This window comes from Canis lupus, chromosome 3 (assembly GCF_003254725.2).
Source record: "Canis lupus dingo isolate Sandy chromosome 3, ASM325472v2, whole genome shotgun sequence".
Taxonomy (NCBI): domain Eukaryota; kingdom Metazoa; phylum Chordata; class Mammalia; order Carnivora; family Canidae; genus Canis; species Canis lupus.
Genome location: NC_064245.1, coordinates 36,355,676 through 36,382,420, shown reverse-complemented (window position 1 = coordinate 36,382,420; position 26,745 = coordinate 36,355,676). Strand labels below are relative to the sequence as shown.

The window sequence follows — 26,745 nt, the reverse complement described above, 5'->3', positions numbered from 1 at the left end:
CACAATAGCCAAACAGTGGAAGGAGATTCAATGTCCATTGAAAACCAACCTAAATATTTGGTTTCAACCCTCAGGTTGAAGAGACATCTATTGCCCATCTTCATGTCTCCAAAGTGCATCTGAATGGGTAAAATATCCAGTGTATTTATTATTACTCTTTTTCCTTTTTAATTTCAGGCAGTTACTTTTGAGGGACCTTGAATAAATGCCTTGAGAGGCCCTGATGGCGGCCTATAGTTCAAGTGACTAAGGCAGTGGATTGAGACAGGAAAGGTGTGACAAAAGTGAACAGAGGGACACAGGGAGTAAGGGGTCAGGAGGTGCATATCTTAAAGAATGGAAAGAAACTGATGGAAAGATTGTCATACAGAGTATTAGTTCAGGTTGGAATCATCAATGGATCCCCCATCAATCAATCAGCCAGAAGTGAAGTCACAGGCTTCAAAGGTGTGCACTTGGGGTCCTGGGTGAAACGTAGGGGTGAGGTGTCCAATGATGAATTTGATCTTATCAAGTTGAGGGCTCCATAAGTGTAAGAGAAAAATATGGGACACCAGGGTGGCTCAGTGGTTGAGCCCCTGCCTTCAGCCCAGGGCATGATTCTGGAATCCCAGGATCGAGTCCCACATAAGGCTCCCTGCATTGAGCCTGCTTCTCTATGCCTGTGTCTCTGCCTCTCTCTGTGTGTCTCTCATAAATAAGTAAATAAAATCTTTTTAAAAAGAGAGAGAGAAAAAATAGTTATTCATGGCATTTGTTTAAAATAGGAAGCCAGGGGCACCTGGGTGGCTTAGTGGTGAAACATCTGCCTTTGGCTCAGGTCATGATCCTGGGATCCTGGGATCAAGTCCTGCATCAGGCTCCCTGCTTCTCCCTCTGCCTGTGTCTCTTCCTCCCTCTCTGTGTCTCTCATGAACAAAAATGCTAACGCAGATTTTATTCAGGGGGTGGTGGTACTGCAATAGGATTTTGTAGACGAGGAGAGAAATTGGATTCAACTCCAACTTAAACAAGGGATGGAGCTAGGGTATATTATGCTAAGCCCAAAAAGTCAAGAGAGATAGACAAATACCATAGGATTTCACTTATATTTGGAATTTAAGAAACAAAACAGGTGAATATAAGAGAAGGGAAAAAAAAGATAGAAAAGCAAACCATTAGAGACTTTTAATGATAGAAAACAAACTGAGAATTGATGGATGAAGGTGAGTGGGGGATGGCGTAAATGGGTGTTAAGTATTAAGGAGGGCACTTGTGATGAGCACTGGGTGTTATATGTAAGTGATGAGTTACTAAATTCTACGCCTGAAACCAATTTTACCACATATGTTAACTAACTAGAGTTTAAGTAAAAACCTGAAAAGAGAAAAAAACCTGTCAATGTTTACTGTACACCTCTGTTATGACCCCTGCATTCCAGACACATTATATATCAACATAAGTACATACATCAAATGAAAACATATAATTAGAAGTGTTCATAAAATTTTTTCATAATCATAAGAAAACATAAAAAACCCAAACGTCCATCAACAATAGTTCGAATTATTTTAAAATGTGATGTACCTGGTACAATGGAATGCTATATAATAATGACAAGTAACATAAGCTCTTACTCTTTCTCTGTCATGTGAGGACACAGCAAAAAGGTTGCTGTTAATGAGCCTCACCAGAAACTGAATCAGCTGGCACTTTGATCTTGGAGTCCTCAGCCTATGAGAAAATAGATGCCTTTTGGTGAAGCAAAACCAGTCTAGGGTATTTTATGAGGGTAGCATAAGCAGAATCATACATATTTTGGTCTTGAGGATGCTGCTGTAACAATTAAAATTGTGGAAGTGATTTTGTAAATGGGTAGAGGCTGGAAGAGTTTTGAGGTACATGCTAGAAATATCAACACTAAAGGCAAATCTAGTGAGATCTCAGATGCGGAACATGATATTGGAAACTGAATAAAGGGCAATCCTTGTAATAAAGCAGCAAATGATTTGACTTAACTGTGTTCTAGTGTTTTATGAAAGGTAGGATTTACAATTGGATATTTAGCTGTGGATATTTGTAAGCACAGTTTTGAAAGAGTGGCTTGGTTCCTCCTGAATGGTTACCAAAAAAAAAAAAAATGCAAAAGGAGGGAATGATTTGAAGAGGGAATTATTAAGCAGAAAGAAACCAAAACTTGAAGATTTGGAAAATTTTCAGCTTATTCAAATTGCAAAAATTGAGAAAACTTGCTCTGAAGAGAACACAGAGTGTAGCAGAACAACCATTTCATAAAGCTATCATGAGTGCAAGTCATGTACATAATGTGGCACCTCAGCAAAAGTCAAAAATAGAGATGGGATTACACAAGTAAGGCACTTGAGTTTGAACAAAAGGAAACAGAAAAAAGCATACTGGGATGAAGGAAGGTTGTTAGACTTCTTGGATTATGTAAACAGGGACCATAGAACTATCATCTGCTTGTGAATATGATTTATCCTTAAAGAAAGGGGGGGGATAATTGCAAAAGCAATTCAGAGATCTTTAGGGATCTTGCCTCAGTTTCATCAGTAAAAATGTGTGGCATAGCCCCAGGGGTAGGACGCTCTAACCAGCAGATCCCCGTAGGCAGGACCCTTGCAGAGAACTAAAGGGGCAGGATTTCAGCAGAACAGGAGAGACGGGGCAGCCCAGGTGGCTCAGCGGTTTAGCACCGCCTTCAGCCCAGGGCCTGATTCTGGAGCCAGGATCGAGTCCCACGTCGGGCTTCCTGCATGGAGCCTGCTTCTACTTCCGCCTGTATCTCTGCCTCTCTCTCTCTCTGTTTCTCATGAATAAATAAATAAAATATTTTAAAAAGAACAGGAGAGATGATGCTGCCACCACCCCAGTGGCACGCAGGAAATTGTGGAGATTGAGTGAGTCCACAATCTGAAAGAGTAGGTTAGCAGGATGGAGACTGGAGGAAGAGTTACAGGTCAAGCCCCAAACCAATCTGCTGGCAGAATTCCTTCTTGCTGGGAGGAGATCTGCATCAAACCAAAAAGGATTATTCTGGAGCCTTAAGATATAATAAAATTTATCCAAAAGACACAAAAGTGCTGATTCAAAGGGGCACATACACCCTAATGTTTGTAGCAGCACTATCAACAATGCCAAATTATGGAAAGAGTCTAAATGTCCATTAACCACTAAATGGGTAAAGATGTAGTGTATACACACACACAGACACACACACACACACCCCTACACTCACACACACGAGAATAATACTCAGTCATTAAAAAGAATAAAATTTTGCCATTTGTGATGTTAATGGAACCAGAGTGTATTATGCTAAGTGAAATAAGTCATAGAGAGACAAATATCATATGATTTTACTCATGTGGAATTTAAGAAACAAAACATATGAATATAGGGAAAGGGAAGAAAAATATAAGATAAAAACAGAGAGGGAGGCAAGCATAAGAGATTATAGTTAAGAGAACAAACGGATTGCTAGAGGGGAAGTAGCTGGGGGATAGGCTAAATGGGTGATTGCTATTAAAGAGGGCATATGACCCAGCAATTGCACTGCTGGGGATTTATCCCAAAGATACAGATGCAGTGAAACGCCGGGACACCTGCACCCCGATGTTTATAGCAGCAACGTCCACAATAGCCAAACTGTGGAAGGAGCCTTGGTGTCCATCGAAAGATGAATGGATAAAGAAGATGTGGTTTATGTATATAATGGAATATTACTCAGCCATTAGAAACGACAAATACCCACCATTTGCTTCAACGTGGATGGAACTGGAGGGTATTATGCTGAGTGAAATAAGTCAATTGGAGAAGGACAAACATTGTATGGTCTCATTCATTTGGGGAATATAAAAAATAGTGAAAGGGAATAAAGGGGAAAGGAGAAAAAATGAGTGGGAAATATCAGAAATGGAGACAGAACTTGAGAGACTCCTAACTCTGGGAAACGAACAAGGGGTCGTAGAAAGGGAAGTGGGTGGGGGGGTGACTGGGTGATGGGCACTGAGGGAGGGCACTTGATGGGATGAGCACTGGGTATTATTTTATATGTTGGAAAGTTGAACACCAATAAAAAATAAATTAAAAAAATAAAATAAATAAAGAGGGCACTTGACGAGTGAAACCAATGCTACAATATGTTACCTAACTTGAATTTAAATTAAATTAAAAAATAGAAATAAAAAATAAAGATCTAATGGAGTTTTCATTTCTGGATTCTGGACTTGCTTGGGACTAGCAATCCCTTTCTTCCTTCAGATTTCTACCTTTTCAAATAGGAGTTTTTATTTTATGCCTGTCCTGACCTTGTATTTAAGAAACACGTTTGGTTCCATAGGTTCACAGCTAAAGTGGAAATTTGCTCATACCTGATTTAGATTATATTCATATGAGACTCTGGACTTTAGAGTTATTGTTGATACTAGTATGAGACCTTTGGGGCTATTGGGATGGAATGAAAGTATTCTGTATACAATAAAAACCTGACTTGCGGCAGCGGGCATGGAGGCAGAATGCTACAAACTGAATTGTGTCTCCCCAAAATTCATTTACTGAAGCCTTAACCTCCAATGTGACTGCATTTGGAGATAGGACATAACAGGAGGCAATTCAAAGTAAATGAGGTCTCAAGGTGGGGCCCTGATCTGATAGGAGAAGACACCAGAGACACTTTCTCTCTTTCAGTCATATAAAGACACAGCAAGAAAACAAGTATCTGTAAGCCAGGACAAGAGCCTCACTAGAAATTCAATCTGCCAGCACTTTTATCTATGAAAAATATATCTCTGCTTCTTAAGCCATCCAGTCTATGGTATTTTGATGTGACAGTCAAAGCAGAAATAATAGCACATCTCCACCTTGTATGTACTGATACGCCAGCAACACTACAATAATACCACCCCTGCATATGAGCATCTCATGTAACATACATGTTTGTGGATTTTTAAAATTTATTCATAAGAGATACACAGAGAGAGAGGCAGAGACACAGGCAGAGGGAGAAGCAGGCTTCCTGCAAGGAGCCCGATGCGGGACTCGATCCTCGATCCCAGGATTATGCCCTGAGCCAAAGGCAAATCCTCAATCGCTGAGCCACCCAGGTGTCCCCATGTTTGTATTTAAAGTCAGAAAGTGAGGTACACCTGGGTGGCTCAATGGTTGAACATCTGCCTTCAGCTCGGGGTGTTATCCCGGGGTCCTGGGATCCAACCCCAAATCAGGCTCCCCACAAGGATCCTGCTTCTCCCTCTGCCTATGTCTCTGCCTCTCTCTGTGTGTCTCTTTTGAATAAATAAATACAATTATTTTTAAAAATTTCTAAATATTGGCCTCCTTAAAATATTGATTCTTCCCTTCATTTATCATAGAACACCTCTCTGTTTAGGACTTCATAAATTTCTCTCAATGATAGTTTGATTTCTATGTACTTCTGTTTATACTTATTCCTAGAAGTTTTAAAATATCACCATGCTCTTTTATTTTATTTTTAAATATTTTATTTATTTACTCATAAGAGACACACAGAAAGAGACAGAGGCATAAGCAGAGGGAGAAGCAGGCTCCCTGTGGGGAGCCTGATGCAGGACTGGATCCCAGGACCCTGGAGCCATGACCTGAGCCAAAGGCATATGCTCAACCACTGAGCCACCAAGGTACCCAGAAACATCTTTATCACAGGTGTTCTTGAAAAGTTCTCTTCATGCTTTACAGAATAGCTATACATCTCTGTTCACTGATACACTATTTTATGTATTTATTTTTCACATTCAAATTTTTTAAAATTTTTTATTGGAGTTCAATATGCCAACATATAGCATAACACCCAGTGCTCATCCCGCCAAATGCCCCCCTCAGTGCCCATCACCCAGTCACCCCAACCCCCCGCCCACCTCCCCTTCCCCTACCCCTTGTTCATTTCCCAGAGTTAAATGTCTCTCATGTTTTCTCACCCTCACTGATATTTTCACTCATTTTCTCTCCTTTCCCCTTTATTCCCTTTCACTAATTTTTATATTCCCCAAATGAATGAGACCATATAATGTTTGTCCTTTTCCAAAATAACACTATTTTAAATGCAGCTTGCAGTCAGTGTTCTGAGACACATCTGTGGATATGCCAATCAGTTCTTTTTTAGTGATATTCACTAAACATATACCATTATATTGGTTTTCAGTGAACAATATAACTGTTTCAATATTCGTCTATGTTGCAAAATGATCACCACAATAAGCCCAGTTAACATCCATCAACACACAGTATATTTTTTTCTTGTTATGAGAATTTTTAAGATCTCCTCTCTTATCAACTTTTAGTATACAATACTGTAGTATTATTAACTATAGTCACCACACTGTACATTACATTCCAAGATTTATTTATTTTATAACTGGAAGCTTGTAACTTTTGACCACTTCACCCACTTTGCCTACTCCCCACCCCATCTCTAGCAACCACCAACCTGTTCTGTGAACTTTTGAAAATTGACTTTCAAATAGAGATATTATCTTGAATTATGAGAATTAACCCTTCTTTGCTGTTATAGATTATCCTTTTATAGATCATTGGACATCATTTTTAATTTTCTATTAATTCACATCAAAGTTTATGAGCAACAGGGGTCTATACTGTTTCTTCTTACATATTTAATAGGATTTATTGTGAATATATCTGGGCCTGGAGTTTTGTAAGAGGGCCTTTAATTACAGTCAATTTTCCTTAACAGTTAGCAGGCTATTCATATTTCCAATTTACTTTGATTTTACTTTTATAAGCTGTGTTTTCTATGAAGTTTACCATTTCAACTATTCTCATATTTATTTATTTTTTTAGAGATTTTATGGGAATCTCTGGGTGTCTTGGTGGTTTGGCGCCTGCCTTTGGCCCAGGGAGTGGTCCTGGAGTCCCAGGATCGGGTCCTACATCAGGCTCCCTGCATGGAGCCTGCTTCTTCCTCTGCCTGTGTCTCTGCCTCTCTCTCTCTCCTCTGTGTCTTTCATGAATAAATAAATAAAATCTTTAAAAAATTATTTACTTATTTATTTGAGACACACAGAGAGAGGCAGAGACATAGGCAGAGGGAGAAGTGGGCTCCCTGCAAGGAGCCCAATGTGGGATTTGATCCTAGATCGGGATCCTGCCCTGAGCCAAAGGCAGACGCTCAACCGCTGAGCCACCCAGGCGTCCCATGAACTACATTTTTATATTTAATGGCTGGAAGTTGTTCATGATTTCTTTTTAATCTCCTTAAAGTATATATGAGCAGTAGGAATATCACTGTTTTTTTCATTCTTGATATTGCTTAGTTGAGTAACTCCCCCCCCTTTTTTTGGTTTTTGTTTTGTTTTGTTGTTTTCAGTTGAAGCACACCAGAGGTAAAGTTTATCCACATTACTAATCCTATTGAAGAATCAACCTCCAGCTATTCTTGTTATATGTTTGTTTTCTTTTATTAGTTTCTGTTCTCATATTTGTTATTTTCTTCACCTATATTATTTGCACCTATATTATTTGGTTAAATCTATTGTCATTTTATTGTGATTACCCAAAGAGTGATCATAACAGAAATAACCAGACTTTCTCATTTTCTAATATATTCCTTTTAAGGTATAGGATTTCCTCTAAGAAGCACTGATTTCCATGAAGGAAAAACAAATTTTTACATAAGCACCTTCATTATTAATCAAATCATAGTATTTTCTGATTTACTTTGTGATTTTTTTCTTTGAATTTTGGGTTATTTGGAAATATAGTTATTAATATCTCAATATGGAAATGATTGTCTAGTTATATTTTTATTATTGATTTCTGGCTCAAATTTATTCTGGAGTCAATACATAAATTCTAAATTATTTCAATCTTTTGAAATTATTAAGACATCCTTTAGGCCCAATATGTTGTTACTTGTCATCAATGCCTGGTGTGTAATTTTCACAGGCGAAATTTGATGGATATACTGTCTTTAAATAAATGTTTATAAACATTTATTTGTTCAGTATATTATCTATCAAAATCTCTAAAGCCCTGCTGGGTTTTTCCCCTTCAGCTTATTCAATCCATTACATCCCTGCTCTCTAGTGGCCAGAAATATTAATTTCTTTCTTATGTTGTATGTGGGAGACAAATGACATTGTCTAGTCAGGTATGATTGTTCATAATTCTCTTTAAAAATGCTTAAATGTTTTGGAGGATGAAAGGAACAGGGTAAGAAACATGGAAAATACTGTGAACATTTTTATATTAAGAAAAAAAAGCAGAATGTCTGTGTGCCTCAGTGGTTGAGCATCTGCCTTCTGCTCATGTCATGATCCTGGAGTCCTGGGATTGAGTCCTACAGCAGGCTCTCCCTCTGCCTATGTCTCTGCCTCTGTGTGTGTGTGTCTCTCATGAATAAATAAAATCTTTAAAAAATGAATAAAAAATAAGAAGCACTCCTCCAAGGAGCAAAAAGTTAGATAAATTCTGTCTTTTTATCCCTATGGCCATGGTTTGTAGGTCTGAATATATCCATAGCACAATGACTATTTTCTTCATAAAGTGGAAAAAGGCAAATGGACTCCAGCATTACTGTGTGATATTCTCCCCCAATTTCTATCTTTTTTTTACTTTTATTATTTTGAAACTTGTGAAACAAAGCTTCTTCTTTCCTTATTGGTGTATTTAAGACTATAAATTTTGCCCTTAAGCATGGCTTTTGGTGCATCCTAAATATTTTAATGTGCCATAATTTCATTGTTGTCCAGGTGAAAGTATTTTCTAATTTTCCTTGTGATTTCTTTTATAATTCATGGGTTATTTAGGTTACTTAATGTTCTGTCTTGGGTTTTGTCCCTCAAACACTTAGCTGTTTCCTAAGTATTTCAAGTACTTCTTGTATTTGTCCAGTTTCTATCATTGGTGTGGAAGAAAATATTACCCTTATATTAGCTATTTAATCTGGTTAGAAATAGAAAATTATGTATGTTTTAGATCTGTATTATATATATATATATATATAGTTATATATATAATAAAATTCTGTTATCCATGCTAAAGTATACACATACCAGAATTCTTTTTTTTTTAAAGATTATTTATTTATTCATGAGAGAGAGAGAGAGAGAGAGGCAGAGATACAGGCAGAGGGAGAAGCAGGCTCCATGCGGAAAGCCAGATGTGGGACTCGATCCTGGGTCCCCAGGACCAGGCCCTGGGCTGAAGGTGGCGCTAAACTGTGGAGCCACCCAGGCTGCCCAGCATACCTGAATTCTTGGCACTTATAGAAAGCATCCAAAAAACTTCCTGAAATTTTCAGGGTTTGATTATGATACAGATAATTCAGCATAATTTTAAAATTGGAGCAATTTTTATGATAGTATAATTGAGTAGCTTGAGGAACACTGACACCTTTGTTAATATCAGTATTTAAATATAGAATTAAAAAGGCATTTTCTAGTAACTTTTTGTTATCTATTTGTTCATTTACGATGACTAAACAATATTCTTCAAAACACCCCTCACAATCCCAGGAAGAGCTAACAGAGTCCTGTTCCACTCAGAATCCCATGACAATTATAAATGATGATAAATACTGAACAAAGGTACCTAAAATTAAACTTAAATATATATATATATATATATATATATATATATATATATATATATATCTTTATCTTTAAACTTGGCTTTTTTCAGCTTATTGAAGTGTAATTGATATATAAAACCCTGCATATATTTAATGTATACAATATGGTAAGTTTGCAACTTCTTGCAAGATACAGCTATGAAGGGAAACAAATTGAACTATTGGGACTTAAGGTAAGTTTGAATTCTAAACTAGAGTTGGCAAAAACTGCCTTTGTAAATTTCAAAATAAAAGTAAGTTTGCCTGATAGTAGGGAGGGGCAAGATGGCGAAAGAGTAGGGTCCCCAAGTCACCTGCCCCCACCAAATTACCTAGATAACCTTCAAGTCATCCTGAAAATCTACGAATTCAGCCTGAGATTTAAAGAGAGAACAGCTGGATTGCAACAGTGAGAAGAGTTTGGGCTTCTGTCAAGGTAGGAAGACGGGAAAAAAGAAATAAAGAAACAAAAGGCATCCAAGGGGGAGGGGCCCTGCGAGGAGCCGGGCTAAGGCTGGGGCGAGTGTCCCCAAGATGGGAAAGCCCCGTCCTGGAGAAGCAGGAGCTGCACCAACCTTCCCGGGCGGAAAGGCGCTCGCAGGGAGTTGGAGCAGGACCCCAGGAGGGAGGGGATGCCCTCAGGCTCCCGGGGACACTAACAGACACCTGTGCCCTGGGGAGAGTGCATCCTAAAGGGCTGCAGCGCACATGGCTGGACCCGGGAGCAGCTTGGAGGGGCTGGAGGGGCGGCTCCGCGGAGGGGGCTGCGCAGCCTGGAGTGCCAATCCAACAGCGCAGGCCGGGAGCACAGGGCGCCGGGGACACAGCCCAGAATCCGGCCTACCCCCGGGACAGGCAGAGGCCAGGAGGGCCCAGGACAGCAAGGACACTCCTGCCCAAGCTGAGCAGATCAGCGGCCCCGCCCCTGCCTCTGGAGCATCCAGGCCCCTGCAGACGGAGAGCTCCGTAGTTACTGCAGGAGCTGAATCCAGGGCTCCAGAGCTGGCCGCCGCCACTGTGGTTGTTCCTCCTGGGGCCTCACGGGGTAAACAACCCCCACTGAGCTCTGCACCAGGCAGGGGGCAGAACAGCTCTCCCAAGTGACTATATCGCCTGGAGTATCCTCCACGATGACCTACAGGTGTCCTATCCTCAGAAGACACTGAGAGCGAATGAGCCAGCTCCTGGCCTCGGACACTCGTCCTCCACCCCACTGCATCCTGACGGGGTGTCTGTGGACCTGAGGACGTGGCCACTCCTGGACTGATTTCGGGAATCAGCGCTTGCTCAGCTGCATTGCATGGAAAATTTCAGGTCCACAGGGTGCTGCCTCTCCTGTTCCTGGGGGTTGTGCTCAGATGTCCACCCCTCGACAGACACACTGTACTTTTCTTTAGGGAAATCCATGGGCTGTGGCAAAGGGTACTCTTCCCTGTGGAATGTCAAGTTGTTCTTCTGGAAATACATTATCTATGAAATGGAGGGAGATTTGAGTGAGCACTTGTCACAGCAATGGGAATAAAATCTAAGATGTTAAGCTCTCTTTGGTTTACGCATGTCTGCATTTGGGGATTCAGCATGGAGTACCCACTGTGTGCTCTGCAAATGGATACTGTGTTCTCTCCTGAGATGAGTTTTTCTTGACTCTGTGGTGGTAGCTTTGTGGGAATTGTGATGGGCAATATTTCACCCATGTAGTTCATTTTGTTCTTGAATGTTATCTTAGAGTTGTGTGTAGTGTTTTATTGCCCTTAATAAAATGTTAGCACCAAAAAAAAATCAGCACAACAGGCCCCTCCCCCAGAAGACCAGCTAGAGGAACAAGTTCCAGGGGAAGTCAAGGGACTTAAAGTATACAGAATCAGAAGATACGCCCCTGTGTTTTTTTTTCTTGCTTTTTGATTTCTGTTTGCTTCCCCCACCCTTTCTTTCTTTCTCTTTCTCTTCTCTTTTTTTCTTTTTTTCTTCCTTTTTTCTTTTTTCTTTTTCTCTTTTCTTTCCTTCTTTCTCTCCTCTCTTTTTCTCCTTTTCCCAATACAACTTGTTTTTGGCCACTCTGCACCGAGCAAAATGACTAGAAGGAAAACCTCACCTCAAAAGAAAGAATCAGAAACAGTCCTCTCTCCCACAGAGTTACAAAATCTGGATTACAATTCAATGTCAGAAAGCCAATTCAGAAGCACTATTATACAGCTACTGGTGGCTCTAGAAAAAAGCATAAAGGACTCAAGAAACTTCATGACTGCAGAATTTAGATCTAATCAGGCAGAAATTAAAAATCAATTGAATGAGATACAAACTAGATCCTAATTAAGAGATCCAAACTAGATCCTAATTAAGAGGGTTAACGAGGTGGAAGAACGAGTGAGTGACATAGAAGACTAGTTGATGGCAAAGAGGTAAACTGAGGAAAACAATTAAAAGACCATGAGGATAGATTAAGGGAAACAAATGACAGCCTGAGGAAGAAAAACCTACGTTTAATTGGGGTTCCCGAGGGCGCCGAAAGGGACAGAGGGCCAGAATATGTATTTGAACAAATGATAGCTGAAAACTTTCCTAATCTGGGAAGGGAAACAGGCATTCAGATCCAGGAAATAGAGAGATCCCCCCCTAAAATCAATAAAAACCATTCAATACCTTGACATTTAATAGTTAAGCTTGCAAATTCCAAAGATAAAGAGAAGATCCTTAAAGCAGCAAGAGACAAGAAATCCCTGACTTTTATGGGGAGGAGTATTAGGGTGACAGCAGACATCTCCACAGAGACCTGGCAGGCCAGAAAGGGCTGGCAGGATATATTCAGGGTTCTAAATGAGAAGAATATGCAACCAAGAATACTTTATCCAGCAAGGCTCTCATTCAGAATGGAAGGAGAAATAAAGAGCTTCCAAGACAGGCAGGAACTGAAAAAATATGTGACCTACAAACCAGCTCTGCAAGAAATTTTAAGAGGAATTCTTAAAATTCCCCTTTAAGAAGAAGTCCAATGGAAAAATCCACAAAAGCAGGAACTGAATAGATATCATGATGACACTAAACCCATACCTTTCAATAGTAACTCTGAATGTGAATGGGCTTAATGACCCCATCAAAAGGGGCAGGGTTTCAGATTGGTTAAAAAAGCAGGGCCCATCTATTTGCTGTCTACAAGAGACTCATTTTAGACAGAAGGACACCTACAGCCTGAAAATAAAAGGTTTGAGAACCATTTACCATTTAAATGGTCCTCAAAAGAAAACAGGGGTAGCCATCCTTATTAGATAAACTAAATTTTACCCCGAAGAGTGTAGTGAGAGATGAAGAGGGACACTTTATCTTACTTAAAGAATCTATCCAACAAGAGGACTTAACAATCCTCAATATATATGCCCTGATGTGGGAGCTGCCAAATATATCAATCAATTAATAACCAAAGTTAAGACATACATAGATAATAATACACTTATACTTGGTGACTTCAATCTAGCGCTTTCTACACTCAATAGGTCTTCTAAACACAACATCTCCAAAGAAACGAGAGCTTTAAATGATACACTGGACCAGAAGGATTTCACAGATATCTACAGAACTTTACATCCAAACTCAACTGAATACACATTCTTCTCAAGTGCACATGGAACTTTCTCCACAATAGACCACATACTGGGTCACAAATCGGGTCTGAACCGATACCAGAAGATTGGGATAGTCCCCTGCATATTCTCAGACCATAATGCCTTGAAATTAGAACTAAATCACAACAAGAAGTTTGTAAGGAACTCAAACACGTGGCGGTTAAGGACCATCCTGCTAAAAGATGAAAGCGTCAACCAGGAAATTAAAGAAGAATTAAAAAGATTCATGGAAACTAATGAGAATGAAGATACAACCATTCAAAATCTTTGGGATGCAGCAAAAGCTGAGGGGGAAATACATCGCAATACAAACATCCATTCAAAAATGGAAAGAACTCAAATACAAAAGTTAACCTTACCCCTAAAGGAGCTAGAGAAAAAACAGCAAATAGATCCTACACCCAGCAGAAGTAGGATTTATACCCGGACACAAGGCTGGTTCAACACTCGTAAAACAATCCATGTGATTCATCATATCAGCAAGAGAAAAACCAAGAACCATATGATCCTCTCATTGGATGCAGAGAAAGCATGTGACAAAATACAGCATCCATTCCTGATCAAAACTCTTCAGAGTGTAGGGATAGAGGGAACATTCCTCAACATCTTAAAAGCCATCTACGAAAAGCCCACAGCAAATAAAATTCTCAATGGGGAAGCACTGGGAGCTTTTCCCCTAAGATCAGGAACAAGACGGGGATGTCCACTCTCACCACTGCTATTCAACATAGTACTGGAAGTCCTAGCCTCAGCAATCAGACAACAAAAAGACATTAAAGGCATTCAAACTGGCAAAGAAGAAGTCAAACTTCCCTCTTCGCCGATGACATGATACTCTACATAAAAAACCCAAAAGTCTCCACCCCAAGATTGCTAGAACTCATACAGCAATTTGGCAGTGTGGCAGGATACAAAATCAATGCCCAGAAGTCAGTGGCATTTCTATACACGAACAATGAGACTGAAGAAAGAGAAATTAAGGAGTCAATCCCATTTACAATTGCACCGAAAAGCATAAGATACCTAGGAATAAACCTAACCAAAGAGGTAAAGGATCTATACCCTCAAAACTATAGAACACTTCTGAAAGAAATTGAGGAAGACACAAAGAGATGGAAAAATATTCCATGCTCATGGATTGGCAGAATTAATATTGTGAAAATGTCAATGTTACCCAGGGTAATATACACGTTTAATGCAATCCCTATCAAAATACCATGGACTTTCTTCAGAGAGGTAGAACAAATTATTTTAAGATTTGTGTGGAATCAGAAAAGACCCCGAATAGCCAGGGGAATTTTAAAAAAGAAAACCATAGCTGGGGACATCACAATGCCAGATTTCAGGTTGTACTACAAAGCTGTGGTCATCAAGACAGTGTGGTACTGGCACAAAAACAGACACATAGATCAATGGAAGAGAATAGAGAATCCAGAAGTGGACCCTCAACTTTATGGTCAACTAATATTTGATAAAGGAGGAAAGACTATCCATTGGAAGAAAGACAGTCTCTTCCATAAATGGTGCTGGGAAAATTGGACATCCACATGCAGAAGAATGAAACTAGACCACTCTCTTGCACCATACACAAAGATAAACTCAAAATGGATGAAAGATCTAAATGTGAGACAAGATTCCATCAAAATCCTAGAGGAGAATACAGGGAACACCCTTTTTGAACTCGGCCACAGTAACTTCTTGCATGATACATCCACAAAGAGAAAAGAATAAAATAAAAAATGAACTATTGGGACTTCATCAAGATAAGAAACTTTTGCACAGTAAAGGATACAGTCAACAAAACTCAAAGACAACTTACAGAATGGGAGAAGATATTTGCAAATGACGTATCAGATAAAGGGCTAGTTTCCAAGATCTAGAAAGAACTTATTAAACTCAAAACCAAAGAAACAAACAATCTAATCATCAAATGGGCAAAAGACATGAAGAGAAATCTCACAGAGGTAGACATAGACATGGCCAACACGCACATGAGAAAATGCTCTGCATCACTTGCCATCAGGGAAATATAAATTAAAACCACAATGAGATAGCACCTCACACCAGTGAGAATGGGGAACATTAACAAGGCAGGAAACCACAAATTTTGGAGAGGATGAGGAGAAAAGGGAACACTTTTACACTGTTGGTGGGAATGTGAAATGGTGCATCCACTCTGGAAAACTGTGTGGAGGTTCCTCAAAGAGTTAAAAATAGATCTGTCCTACGACCCAGCAATTGCACTGTTGGGGATTTACCCCAAAGATTCAGATGCAATGAAACGCCAGGACACCTGCACCCCGATGTTTCTAGCAGTAATGTCCACAATAGCCAAACTGTGGAAGGAGCCTCGGTGTCCATCGAAAGATGAATGGATAAAGAAGATGTGGTCTATGTATACAATGGAATATTACTCAGCCATTCGAAATGATAAATACCCACCATTTGCCTCAACGTGGATGGAACTGGAGGGTATTATGCTGAGTGAAATAAGTCAATCAGAGAAGGACAAACATTATATGTTCTCATTTATTTGGGGAATATAAATAATAGTGAAATGGAATAGAAGGGAAGGGAGAAGAAATGGGTAGGAAATATCAGAAAGGGAGACAGAACATAAAGACTCCTAACTCTGGGAAATGAACTAGGGGTGGTGGAAGGGGAGGAGGGCGGGGTGTGGTGGTGAATGTGTGACAGGCACTGAGGGGGGCACTTGATGGGATGAGCACTGGGTGTTATTCTGTATGTTGGCAAATTGAACACGAATTAAAAATAAATTTATTATTAAAAAAAAGTAAGTTTGCCTATCAGTTAGAAAATAAGTATTCATTCATTACCTCTCATGAGCCAGGAACTTTTTGGGATCCTATAGACAGACTACTGCTGTATCCAGATAGCAGAAAACATATAGACATACTAAGAGACTTTAACTGCAGGATTCTTTGATGTTTTATTTTTTTTAAGATTTATTTATACATGAGACACAGAGAGGGAGGCAAAGACACAGGCAGAGGGAGAAGCTGGCTCCCTGAAAGGAGCCCTGATGCAGGACTTGATCCCAGAACCCCAGGATCACAACCCGAGCCAAAGGCAGATGTTCAACCACGTCACCCATGTGCCCTTCATGGATTTTTTAAAATTTAAATGAATTAATTAACAAAGAATACATTAGTTTCATAGGTAGAATTTAGTGAATCATCAGTTGCACACAATACCCAGTGCTCATTATTACATCACATGCCCTCCCTAATGCCCATCACCTAGTTACCCCATTCCTCCACCCACCTCACCTCCAGCAACCCTCAGTTTGTTCCCTATAGTTTAGAGTCTCCTATGGTTTGTCTCTCTCTAATTTCTTTGATTTTTAAAGCCAAAAGGAATTTATGGATATCTCAAAGACTATCACTTTTAACAGGTATTGCGCCAATCATTTTTATAAGAATTTTCTCCTTTAATACAGCAAACCTAAAAAAAAAAAATACAGAAAATCTGTGAGCTAATCACTTGTATTATTGCTATTATTCCTGTTATCTGCCAAATGAGGTAAAAAAAGGTGATTAATTTGCCCAAGATGAATCCCTCAGAAAGTTCTGTATTTCAGATTTGAATCCCTGATGCCTGATTCTAGACCCCTGTTTCAATTCCCATCTCTACAGTAGTACCTAAACATTGGACCTGAAGCACGTGGGTTTGCTGAGGGAAATTATTCTGAAACAAATATGTGTGTTTTAAATATGGACACATCACAGTAAGTGGGGCTGAGACCAGCTGGCCTGAGCTACGTGGAATAAAAGACTGTGGAGCCTTCTGGATTTTTTCTATCCATTCCTACAGTCCACTTCTGAACTAGTATCCTGCCTCTAGGGCTTTTCTTATGATGCCTGGGCTGTGCCTCAGCCCTGCAGTGCTATAAATCACCTCCCTCCTTGTCATTCTGTGACCTAAGTGCTTAGTGCAGCCTGCTCAGTGGAGCCATTGTTTTCATTCATTCCACTTGGACATCTAAATCCTGACCACTGAGGAGCTCCTGTGTTGCCCTGAAAACTGCTGTGTGCACAAATTGGTCTCAGGTCCCAGTCCTGAGGCCAAGTGGGTTTTTGGGAAAAGAGCCCTCAGCTGAGCCAAATAACTAAAGACATGATCAGATGTGTATTCTCAGAGACTATATGAAAACATCAGTGCCAATAAATAAATAAATAAATAAATAAATAAATAAATAAATATTAAAAACAAAAAGACAAAAAGCAGGACAAAACAGGACTATTACAGTCAGAGAAAATTCACTGAGAATAGATATGTGACCAAAATGGGAAGTATTTGCTTATTCTTTCTACATGCACTCCCCTATTTATAGATATTCAATCTCACATATTTAAAATCATGCAGTACAATTTTAGTTTCTAACAGCATATATGGAATATTTGCACTATAAAACTAGAAGATATAGTTCACTATGGATGGTAGGACATGAACACAATTGACAGCCGCACAAGTGAGTGTATGAAAATAAATGCTGCCCCATGCCTGCTGCATAGGCTTTAGAGATTCTCTTCCTCAGTGGGAAAAATTAGAGAGGGAGACAAACCATGAGAGACTCCTAAGTCTGGGAACAAACAGAGTTGCGGAAGGGGAGGTGGGAGGGGGATGGGGTAACTGGGTGACTGGCACTAAGGAGGGCACTTGATGAGATGAGCATTGGGTGTTACGCTATATGTTGGAAAACTGAATTTAAATAAAATATGTTTCTTTTTTTTGTGAGGAGATATTTGGTCTAATACAATCTAGAACTTCACTGTCCAGTATTATAGCTACTAGCCCTATGTAGCTATTTAAATTAAATTTAAAATTAAATTCAGTCCCTCAGTCATTCTAGTCACATTTCAAGTACTCAAAAGCCACATGGGCCTGGGGCATCTGGGTGGTTCTGTCAGTTTAGCAGCTGACCCTTGATTTTGGCTCAGGTCTTGATCTCAAGGTAATGAGATTAAGGTCTGCAGGAAGCTTATCTAAGATTCTCAGGCTCTTGCTCTCTGCCCCTCCCCCTCTCTCTTGTGCTAGCTCTCTTAAAAAAAAAAAAAAAAAGAGCCACATGGGGCTAATAGCTACCAAACTGGAATACTGAATAGCATATACATCAAATCATCACAGAAAATTCTACTGGACAGTGCTGACCTATAAAAAGTGGATCAAATATAAATTAAACATATTGCTGGGAACATATTACCATTTAACAAATAATAGTTTGATAATCAAGATTGTTAGGTTTGTGAATCTGTAAAAAGCCTGATATATAAACCCATTCTCCAAGTTTTTTCCTATGAAAATCTTTGGGGCTGTCAAAAGAATACTCAGCAACCAATGCATTTATGAGAGGAGAGAGAAAGCAAGTTAGACTTTGGAAGAACTGGCATCCCCAACACAAAACCCAGTAACAATACAAAAGAAGGAATTCAAAAGCCCCAAGATTTCCTACACTCATGGTGGAAAACAGCAATATTCTCATAATTACCAAAAGAGGGAAAGTTTACCTTTTGAAAATATTGAGCTTAGCTTCTACTGCATGAATAGGATATCCCCTGGCTTACTTAAATCTTCCTAAATAAAACATGACTTTAATTTCTACAACCTCATTTAGTTTGATTTCTAGGGTAGTTAACCTTTTATGGTGTTATGTTATGAATTTTAAGTGTTTAAGTATATTAACTGAAATAGAAATACAACTGTTTGGTGTACTACACTTCTATCCAATGTCCTTGCTACATGTGCTTATTAAACCTGATGGTTTATCAATATTTTTCCTCAATTTTCTGCTTTCTCCTATTAATAATTATTTTACAATTAAAAAATATTTTATTTATTTGCTTGACTCATGGCACTGGCTAGGATTGACAATATAGCACTTTGCCTATTTATTTCAGATGGAAAGCTTTAAAATCCTTCACTTACAGGACTACTTTTAGTTACATATTTAACTTATGTAATAGGGCATTTCTTTTTACTGCTCCTGCTATTTTTAATAATAGCTGTGGCTCTAGAAATATGATCAATTTTAATAAATTTTCACACTTAATGGCTCAGCCTTGTTTCTGATATCCTCTCATGATTTTTCATGTTATTAATGTAATGATATCCTATTTTTAAAATTTCTGATATTATTTGAGGCTCCTTCATTTTTAAATAAATTTCACCAGAAATTTAGCTCTCAGTAATTCATTTAAAGGATTACACTGATTCATTACCCTTACCTCGTGTTTGTTTTTTATTATTTGCTTCAATCTGATTCCTCTGCTATATTCAGGCACCCTCATTTTAAGTTTTAGGCACTAAATTCCAAGAAACCCACTTTGGCAAAGAAAATCCAATAATATATATATAATGATAAAGCATCGTAATGCAGATTTACTCTTGGAAAAAATGGTAAATTAAATATTTGGAAGTCTGTCAGTGCAAGTAATCACATTAAGAGCGTAAAGGGGAAAAAACATAAGATCATTTCTCAATGCAGAAAACTACATGATAAAATTCAGTGTACATCCATGATAAGTAATCTTAGCAGAGGAGGTTTTTTTCTTTTTTTTTAAACCATTCTACTGAAACATATTTCCAAAACAACAAAGAGCTCACAGAGAAAATTAAAAAGCACTACTTCTGGGCAGGATGATAGAGCATGCATTATGAACGGCTGGCCTGCCACAATGCAGGACAAACCTCAGGGAAATAAAGAGAAACAAAGGGCCACCATGAGTCAAGCGAGGAGAAAATAAAAGCCAGGGTCACACAGGGGACAGTGGCTAATTATGCCCGCATCAGGATCTGACAAAGGCAGCAGCTTCTGCACAGCAGGAGACAGAATTGGAAAATCCAATAAACTAAGACATCTGAAAAGCGCTGAAGTGGCCTCTGATCAGAAGCACTCCCTGCTAATGTCTCGCTGGCGAAAAGCATTTCCAGCATCAGCTTGTGAGATTTTCCGGAAGAGAGACCAAAAGAAATCATGTCTTGCGAAGAAAAAGCTTTCCACAGTGACAGCCGTAACACGGGGAGGGGGGGGGGGGGGAGGAGGAGCATGCACACAAAGCCCTATGTAGACATAAAATGGAGCGAGCAGAAAAAGGATTTATAAAGTGTATGGGTGTGACGTTCCAGAATAAACCTGGGGCAGGGGGAGGATTACGATTTTTAAAACAGACCATACAAAAAAAGCAATAGAATACAATGTGTCTGAATGAATACTGGGAGACATGAAATCAAAACCTCAAGGATCTGTAATTACGTCCTCCAGAGGAGACTGCAAGCGGGAGGGATTGCGATCCGGCAGCGGGAGTGCAGAGCAGCAGGTGCAGAGGCCTGAAGGGGCGGGGCAGCCCAGCAGCCGAGAACAAAGGAGGATGCGGAACCAGCGCATCCAGCGTACACACTGTGCAGACAACAGAGTGGATCCCGGGCTGACGTTGCTCCCACAGGAAGTGTCCGCCGCGCCTGCCCAGAGGAGGAAGTAGGAACCCACAAGCACAGGAAGAGAGCAGGGGGAGAAGGAAAAGAGATGCACACTTCGTAAGGAAGAGACCCCGGTACCAGCTCGGGCTCTCTGGGCCTCAAGCCTAAAGGAAGAGACACCGGAGCAGTTCCGGTACCATCTGGGGAGAAGAATTTGCCATGGAAGAGCCTGCAGCTCCCACTGAAGCCTCTGAGGCATCTGGGGCACCTGCGGGGGCCGAGGTGGCAGGGGAGGGTGCACCTGGGCCTTCACTCCACATGCGCCCGGTCTTCCGGCAATTTGCGGCTGCAGGCCCGGCCCCCCTCCGTGCGTCACGTCGGAGGCCTGCCCAGGCCTCTGGGGGAGGGGCGGGGCCCAGTCGCTTGCAGGGCCGGAGCAGCGGCAGCTGGACAAAGCAAGTCACCTGCAGGTATTTTCTGCATGGGCTTTGCAAGGAGGGGGAGAACTGTCGTTATTCCCATGACCTCTCGGGCCGGCTGCAGGCTGGGGAGAGCCCTGGCTCACCGCCTGGGGCCTCCGCAGACCCAAGCCCTAGCACGGCTGCGCATATTGAGACCTTGCCTCAGGAAGTGGCTGAAGCCTCCTCTGTTGCGTTCGCCTGCTCCTTGCCTGCGATTGGCTTAGCTGCTGAAGGGGGTTTCTTTGAAGCTGAGAGAGACAATGCAGGCCTTGAAGCTGCCGGAGGAGCTGGTGTGGAAGGTTGGGAGAATGCCATTGAGTTTGTTCCTGGGCAACCCTACCGGGGCCGCATGATCCCTTCTGTTCCCAGGGCTTCTGTGCAGAGCCCAGTGACTGAGAGGGAACAGATTGCAGTGGGCAGTGGGCAGCAGCTTTGCCGAGATGCGGCTATGGGGCAGTGCTTTCGTGGGGAGAGCTGTATGTATGTCCATGGAGAGATATGTGATATGTGTGGGCTTCAGGTCTTGCACCCTGTGGATGCTGCACAGAGGGCAGACCATATAAAGGCTTGCATTGAAGCACACGAGAAGGATATGGAGCTCTCGTTTGCAGTTCAGCGAAGTATGGACAAAGTGTGTGGCATCTGCATGGAGGTTGTCTATGAGAAAGCCAACCCCAGTGACTGCCGCTTTGGCATCCTCTCCAACTGCACCCACACCTACTGTCTTAGGTGTATCCGCAGGTGGAGGACTGACAAGCAGTTTGGCAACAGGATCGTCAAGTCCTGTCCACAGTGCAGGGTCACCTCCAACTTTGTGATTCCCAGTGAGTTCTGGGTGGAGGAGGAGGAAGAGAAGCAGAAACTTATTCAGCAATACAAGGAGGCAATGAGCAACAAGACTTGCAGGTATTTCGCAGGAGGCAGGGGTTTCTGCCCATTTGGAGATAACTGTTTTTACAAGCATGCAGACCCAGAGGGCCTGGGAGAGGATCCTCAGAGGCTGAGTGCTGAGGCATCCGGTGCTCACTGCGGTCAATTTTCGGAGCCTACTCAGGTGCGAGAGGGTGAGATGCCCTTTAAAAGCAGTAAAAAAGAGCTTGTCATGCTTCGGCTGGCCAATCTGTTGTTTAAGTGTTTTATTTCACTGGGAAATGATGAGATTTCTTTTCAAAGGACCAGTGGGACTTGCTTCATTATGAGCTGGAAAAAAATATTTCAGTTTGAATCTGTAGCATTATGCTGTGGCATGTGGTCTAGTGTGCTAAGGCTCTGCCATCCGCTGTTGCTTGTTTTCTGTTTATAGACACATCTATCATTCACAGGCTATTGAAGCCCTTTTTATAAAGCATCCATCTCTGTTTTCTTCCATCCCCATTTCAAGGTTATAGTGCTTTACTGTGGTGAACTGTAACAAAAAGTCCTTAACGTTATTGTTTGATGAAATGAATATGACTGTAGTTTATGGTTTATTTTGTCATCTCTGTTTTCAACAGGATTGACTCAGTTCTAGTCTAGTGTTTACAGAATTTCCACACTCATTTTGAAGTCCCTCAAGAATAAATGTGACAGGGTGAAGGGAGAAGTCTAAACTGAACAAGGAGCTTTTTGCTACTACAGCCTTAAGAAATGGACCCTCGCAGGGCCTTTGTGGTACAGCTGCTCACCTTTGTTGTTTACATGTCTGTTCCTTCCCTCATTCCCCTTCAAGTGCACTCTTTAACATGTGGTTACCTTGTGGTTTTTGTGTTTAACTTGACCAGAACCAGGTGTGTATGTTTACATGTTTTTATCCTGTGAAGCTTGATGTGAAATTACTTATATTTGGAAGTATTTATTTAAGAATTATATATGTGCATATAAATGTGTAAAAAGTTATATGATCAAAAATATTTATAAAGGATACACCATATACTATCTGGAAGAGCTGGAAGCTGGAAGCGAAAGGCAATATGATTTGCTGTTGTGTGAGTGTGAGGTGTGTGAATAATTGTTCTGTCCTTTTCACAGGCTCAGTAAATAGTATCTAATGACAACAGATAATTAAAGTGGCTCTGGTCAATTATAGCAGACACCGATAAAGAAATTTTACAAAATAGGACATTGGTAATTCCTGTGATGGCATTAATAGCTCACTGTTCTATTATAAATACAGAAATGTGTGTTCCCGTGCAGTTTAGCACAATGTCATTATTCCTTATAATAGCACAATCAATCCTGAACTCAGATACACAGTACTTTGTATTCAATATTTCTAGATATTCAAAGAAAGGGGCTTTTGACAAAAGTTTTCAATATATACATGACAAAATTATAAAAGAAAATAGAATAATATTTAAATCAGTCAAAATATAAGAATGGAAAGATAAGTGAAATATATAAAGGAACAAAAACTAAATACATAGTAATATGGGAATTACACACTATCAGATTAAGTGAAAATGGCTTAAAAATTGAAACTCAAGGGTTATCAGACTTGATTAAAATTAAAATGAAACTGTATGCTGTTTAAAATACACACCTACAACATAAGAATACAGAACCTTAAAAGTAATAGAATGAAAAAATAAATAGCAATGCTGTGACTTTTGTAATAGACAAAGTTGATATTAAGGGTAAAAAGATTGCTGGAAAAAAAAGATTGCTGGAGATAAATAAGGTTAGTATATGAATATTAAATTATAATTTACCTGGAAAATAAAACTATTCCAATTTTGTATTCATTTAAAAACAGCATCAAAAATAAATAATAAGAAAAATATAAAATTTAAGTGGACAATTTTCATACATCTTTTCAGTAACTGAACAAGCAAAGGAGTTGAACAGCACAATTCTAACAATTTATCTAATGTAAAATGTACAAAATGTTGTATGCATCAACTGCAGAATGTTCTTCTCTTGGCTGAGGGTGAAAATATACCAGATACATAAATTCTATGAGATCCAGATCGTCCGGACTATTTAGGAAAGACACAGTACATTTACAGAGTTTGTGCCATTTACTAAGCACTCTCCAAAGGACTAATTTAATTCTCAGACCAATGTTGTGAAGTCATTGCTATAATTATTCTTATAATCCTAATGAAGTAAATACGGTTGAGAGGTTAAATTACTTACACATACAGCTGTGACCCGTAGGTATAAATTATTTGAACCACAAAAGGAACTCACTGGTATATTTCCAGAGCACAGGCACCATGCTGCTTCTTCCCTCATCTACATGTCCAGGATCAGCTAGACCAGCTGAATATTGCTATTGGAAATGTGTGTGCAATCTTTCAGTATGGATGGTTCAGCCAGATGGGACAGAGATGGACATAAAAAAGCTCCTAGAGAATGTGGGAGCTGTGGGGCTTTGTTGGCTTACAGACTCAGTATTTCTTAGTCCCTCACCCAATATGCCTCAGCTTCCCAGATTCTTAAACTGCCTCTCTCTTCTTATATTATGCCTGATTTTATCGGTAAGTATCTCAGCCCATTTTACTGGCACCTTTGCCATATTTATTGCGTATCAATTCTTATCCAAAGAATTCACCAATCAAGAGGCTGTGGATGCCTCACTATTAACTGTCATGCAGGGTGAGTAATTCCAAACAAAAATCAAATATGCTGGTTCCCCTGAGGCCACTCCATGCAGGGGAAAGAGGAATCAGATGACCAAACAACCAAAGAAAAAGGACCAGATGGGTCACTCTCAAAGACTACTGGCACCAAAGTCTCAAAAAAAATGAGCTTTGAATAGAGGCTAAGCTGCTATTAAGGGGGGATTTTTAAGCTGAGCTTGGAAAACTTTGAAAACTTTGTCTTAATATACACTACCTAATGTTCTAAAATAGAATGTTTTTATTCAAATGGCATCTTGAAACAATCATTATAAAGTTCAGGATATACAATGGAACAAGGATTGGCAGAAGATAAAGTGGTTTTGCTGACAATGAATAATTAGAATCCTGACTCAGCTTCTTACCAGCCATGCAGACTGGAGCAAGTTACTTAAATTTCCTATACCTCAGTTTTTTTATATGAGAAATGGGTATAGCACCACCTATTTTGTGGTTGTTATGACGAAAATATGTACATTGGACAAAGAAATTGAAACATAGATTGGATTTTTAAAGTGGCATGTGTAAAAGGATTATATGTGTTTGTGACCTCAGAAGAGCTTGCACAAGAATTAATAATCCACAGACTTTTTCTCTTTGGGTATCTTTGGAACTTGTGTTAAAGTAACGGTGTTATTTTATGATTTTTTTGTAGCATGGGGGCACATTACCCTTATAGTCATAATTTTAAAAAGATCAAGTAATTTTTTTCAACAAAAGTGATTCAGTTAAAACTAAAAATGTGCTATTTTATTCCTGAAATATAGTAAGCAACAACAAAAATATGTATTATTTGTGATGGATGTCTACATAAGGAAAATAAATAAAATGATGTTTAAAAATGGGATTTCTGTTCCCTCATCAGCTCATTCAGAGGTCAGATAAAGGAATGTCACTGCCTTCAGCTCTGGGAAAAGTATTCCAAGGGCTTGCTCATGAAGTCAGCAGGGCCACCTCTGTTGCAGTCAGAAACAAAGGAGCTCTTGCCACACAAAAGTTTGCTCTGTGAGTGATTCAGTATGTGCTGGCCCCTCCTCCACTAGGACTCATGGACTCAGCTCAGGTGTCTATACAGAAGGTATCATTTTAATCACACAGAAATAAATGCTTATGTGAAACAAGTTTGATTGCTTATGCTTCAAATGACTAAATTTGGTGGACGTACACACTTAGAAATACGCTAATACTCCTTCCTCTCGAACACATGGAAACCACTTTGTCTCATGTACCATTAAATCCATTTACTGAATTTCAAGAACTTAAAACATTTCTAATCCATAGTAAGCACCCATATGCTTTTCTCTTTTGTAAACATCTTGAGGGTGTGGTTTTTGTTTCCACACTAGGTGGTGAATTACAACCTCAGTGCAAAATGGAGTTGGAGTGGGGATGGGGATGGGGAGTCTTGGAAAATAACCCAGCAATTGTTCAAGAAGGTAAATTAATACATGAAAAAGCTTTTTGCTATAGAATATATAGTATATCACATTTTCAAGTGTTGTATGAACACTAACAAAATATAACTATCAGATTATAATGGAACTGTCAATTGCATGAGGAATTAGTAGTACAAGCAATATTCTCCAATGTCAATGCAAGAAAATTAGCCACTAGCAGGTGAAGCTTCTTTAAATATCTCTTTTAAAATAATTTGATCAAAGAGTGAATTCAAAATAATTTTTCAAGACAGAATAAGATGGTAAAAAAAAAATAGGCATACTATAATCTGTAAGATGGTGCTGAATCTGTGCTCAGAGTCAAATTAATTTTAAATACCAGTATAGGAAATATCAGAAAGGGAGACAGAATATGAGAGACTCCTAACTCTGGGAAACGAACTAGGGGTGGTGGAAGGGGAGCTGGGTGAGGTGTGGGGGTGACTGGGTGACGGGCACTGAGGGGGGCACTGGATGGGATGAGCACTAGGTGTTATTCTATATGTTGGCAAATTGAACAACAAAAAATAAATTTATATAAAAAAATTAAATACCAATATACATTTTTTAGAAAGACAAATCACAAATAGGTAT

At 39.7% G+C, this 26,745-nt stretch overlaps 1 protein-coding gene across 1 annotated transcript; it reads left to right on the top strand.

Annotated features, from left to right (window-relative positions):
• The first annotated feature begins 20,595 nt into the window (after nt 1-20,595).
• Nucleotides 20,596-26,149, top strand: MKRN3 (makorin ring finger protein 3). The gene is given in 2 exon segments (XM_025437949.3): nt 20,596-22,276; nt 22,279-26,149. Coding segments are annotated over 2 exon segments (1,464 nt in total). The 5' UTR covers nt 20,596-20,874; the 3' UTR covers nt 22,341-26,149.
• The last annotated feature ends 596 nt before the right edge of the window (nt 26,150-26,745 follow it).